Source organism: Ursus maritimus, unplaced genomic scaffold (genome assembly GCF_017311325.1).
Source record: "Ursus maritimus isolate PB19 unplaced genomic scaffold, ASM1731132v1 scaffold_2, whole genome shotgun sequence".
In the NCBI taxonomy this organism is placed as follows: domain Eukaryota; kingdom Metazoa; phylum Chordata; class Mammalia; order Carnivora; family Ursidae; genus Ursus; species Ursus maritimus.
The window spans coordinates 35,929,092-35,931,790 of NW_024424452.1; the positions used below are offsets into that span (position 1 = coordinate 35,929,092).

General features: G+C 63.0%; 1 protein-coding gene across 1 annotated transcript in view; it reads left to right on the top strand.

Moving 5' to 3' along the window:
• Positions 1–2,693, top strand: part of LOC103668810 (CREB binding protein) — a 122,111-nt gene extending 119,418 nt beyond the window's left edge. The window contains exon 31 of the mRNA XM_040635409.1: positions 112–2,693. Coding sequence (XP_040491343.1) covers positions 112–2,265 — 2,154 coding nt within the window. The 3' untranslated portion in view covers positions 2,266–2,693. The remainder of the gene's footprint in view (positions 1–111) is intronic.
• Positions 2,694–2,699: the final 6 nt, after the last annotated feature.

The following is a 2,699-nucleotide window of genomic DNA, read 5'->3' on the forward strand; positions in this document are numbered from 1 at the left end:
GGGGTGAGGCTCCCGGGGTGCACACGTGTAGTGTCGGGCAGCCGCTGCCGGGGCGTCTGGTCACACGGGGCCTCGTGCTAACAGCGGCGCATGCCCTGTGCTTGTCCGCAGGACTACGACCTTTGCATCAACTGCTACAACACGAAGAGCCACGCCCACAAGATGGTGAAGTGGGGGCTGGGCCTGGACGACGAGGGCAGCAGCCAGGGCGAGCCGCAGTCCAAGAGCCCCCAGGAGTCGCGGCGCCTGAGCATCCAGCGCTGCATCCAGTCCCTGGTGCACGCCTGCCAGTGCCGCAACGCCAACTGCTCGCTGCCGTCCTGCCAGAAGATGAAGCGGGTGGTGCAGCACACCAAGGGCTGCAAGCGCAAGACCAATGGGGGCTGCCCAGTGTGCAAGCAGCTCATCGCCCTCTGCTGCTACCATGCCAAACACTGCCAAGAAAACAAATGCCCGGTGCCCTTCTGCCTCAACATCAAACACAAGCTCCGCCAGCAGCAGATCCAGCACCGCCTGCAGCAAGCCCAGCTCATGCGCCGGCGGATGGCCACCATGAACACCCGCAATGTGCCTCAGCAGAGCCTGCCTTCCCCTACCTCAGCTCCGCCCGGGACCCCCACGCAGCAGCCTAGCACGCCCCAGACGCCGCAGCCCCCGGCCCAGCCCCAGCCCTCGCCCGTGAGCATGTCACCAGCTGGCTTCCCCAATGTGGCCCGGACTCAGCCCCCCACCACGGTGTCCACCGGGAAGCCCACCAACCAGGTGCCGGCCCCGCCGCCCCCCGCCCAGCCCCCGCCGGCAGCGGTGGAAGCGGCCCGGCAGATCGAGCGGGAGGCCCAGCAGCAGCAGCACCTGTACCGCGTGAACATCAACAATGGCATGCCCCCGGGGCGCACGGGCATGGTGACCCCGGTGAGCCAGATGGCCCCCGTGGGCCTGAACGTGCCCCGTCCCAACCAGGTCAGCGGGCCCGTCATGCCCAACCTGCCACCCGGGCAGTGGCAGCAGGCGCCTCTCCCCCAGCAGCAGCCGATGCCGGGCATGCCCCGGCCCGTGCTGTCCATGCAGGCCCAGCCGGCCGTGGCCGGGCCGCGGATGTCCGGCGTGCAGCCGCCCCGGAGCATCTCGCCTGGTGCCCTGCAGGACCTGCTGCGGACCCTGAAGTCGCCCAGCTCCCCGCAGCAGCAGCAGCAGGTGCTCAACATCCTCAAGTCCAATCCTCAGCTGATGGCGGCCTTCATCAAGCAGCGCACGGCCAAGTACGTGGCCAGTCAGCCTGGCCTGCAGCCCCAGTCCGGCCTCCAGCCCCAGCCCGGCCTCCAGGCCCAGCCCGGCCTGCACCAGCAGCCCGGCCTGCAGAACCTGAACGCCATGCAAGCCGGCGGGCCCCGGCCCGGCGTGCCTCCGCAGCAGCAGGCAATGGGCGGCCTGAACCCCCAGGGCCAGGCCCTGAACATCATGAACCCGGGCCACAACCCCGGCATGGCGAGTATGAACCCACAGTACCGGGAGATGCTCCGGAGGCAGCTGCTCCAGCAGCAACAGCAACAGCAGCAGCAGCAGCAGCAGCAGCAGCAGCAGCAACAGGGCAGCGCGGGCATGGCCGGGGGCATGGCCGGGCACGGCCAGTTCCAGCAGCCCCAGGGACCCGGAGGCTACCCCCCAGCCATGCAGCAGCAGCGGATGCAGCAGCACCTCCCCATCCAGGGCAGCTCCATGGGCCAGATGGCGGCTCAGATGGGACAGCTCGGCCAGATGGGGCAGCCGGGGCTAGGCGCAGACAGCACCCCCAACATCCAGCAGGCCCTGCAGCAGCGGATTTTGCAGCAGCAGCAGATGAAGCAGCAGATTGGGTCCCCGGGCCAGCCGAACCCCATGAGCCCCCAGCAGCACATGCTCTCAGGACAGCCGCAGGCCTCGCACCTCCCCGGCCAGCAGATGGCCACGTCCCTCAGTAGCCAGGTGCGGTCTCCGGCCCCTGTCCAGTCTCCGCGGCCCCAGTCCCAGCCTCCACATTCCAGCCCGTCGCCACGGATACAGCCCCAGCCTTCGCCACACCACGTCTCGCCCCAGACTGGTTCCCCCCACCCAGGACTCGCAGTCACCATGGCCAGCTCCATAGATCAGGGACACTTGGGGAACCCCGAACAGAGTGCAATGCTCCCACAGCTGAACACCCCCAACAGGAGTGCGTTGTCCAGTGAGCTGTCCCTGGTCGGCGACACCACAGGAGACACCCTAGAAAAGTTCGTGGAGGGTTTGTAGCATTGTGAGAGCATCGCTTCCCCCCCCCCTTTCATGTTCTTGGACCTTTTGTACTGAAATCCAGGCATCTAGGCTCTTTTTATTCCTAGATGGAACTGCTACTTCCAAGCCATGGAAGGGTAGATTGCTGTTTAAAGAAACAATACAAAGAATATATTTTTTTGTTAAAAACCAGTTGATTTAAATATCTGGTCTCTCTCTCTTTCTCTCTCTCTCTCTCTCTCTCTCTCTCTCTTTTTGTTTTTGTTTTTTGTTTTTGTTTTTTTGTTTTGGGGGGAGGGGGGTTTTGTTTGGATTCTTTTTGTCGTCATTGCTGGTGACTCATGCCTTTTTTTAACGGGAAAAACAAGTTCATTATATTCATATTTTTTATTTGTATTTTCAAGACTTTAAACATTTATGTTTAAAAGTGAGAAGAAAAATAATATTCAGAA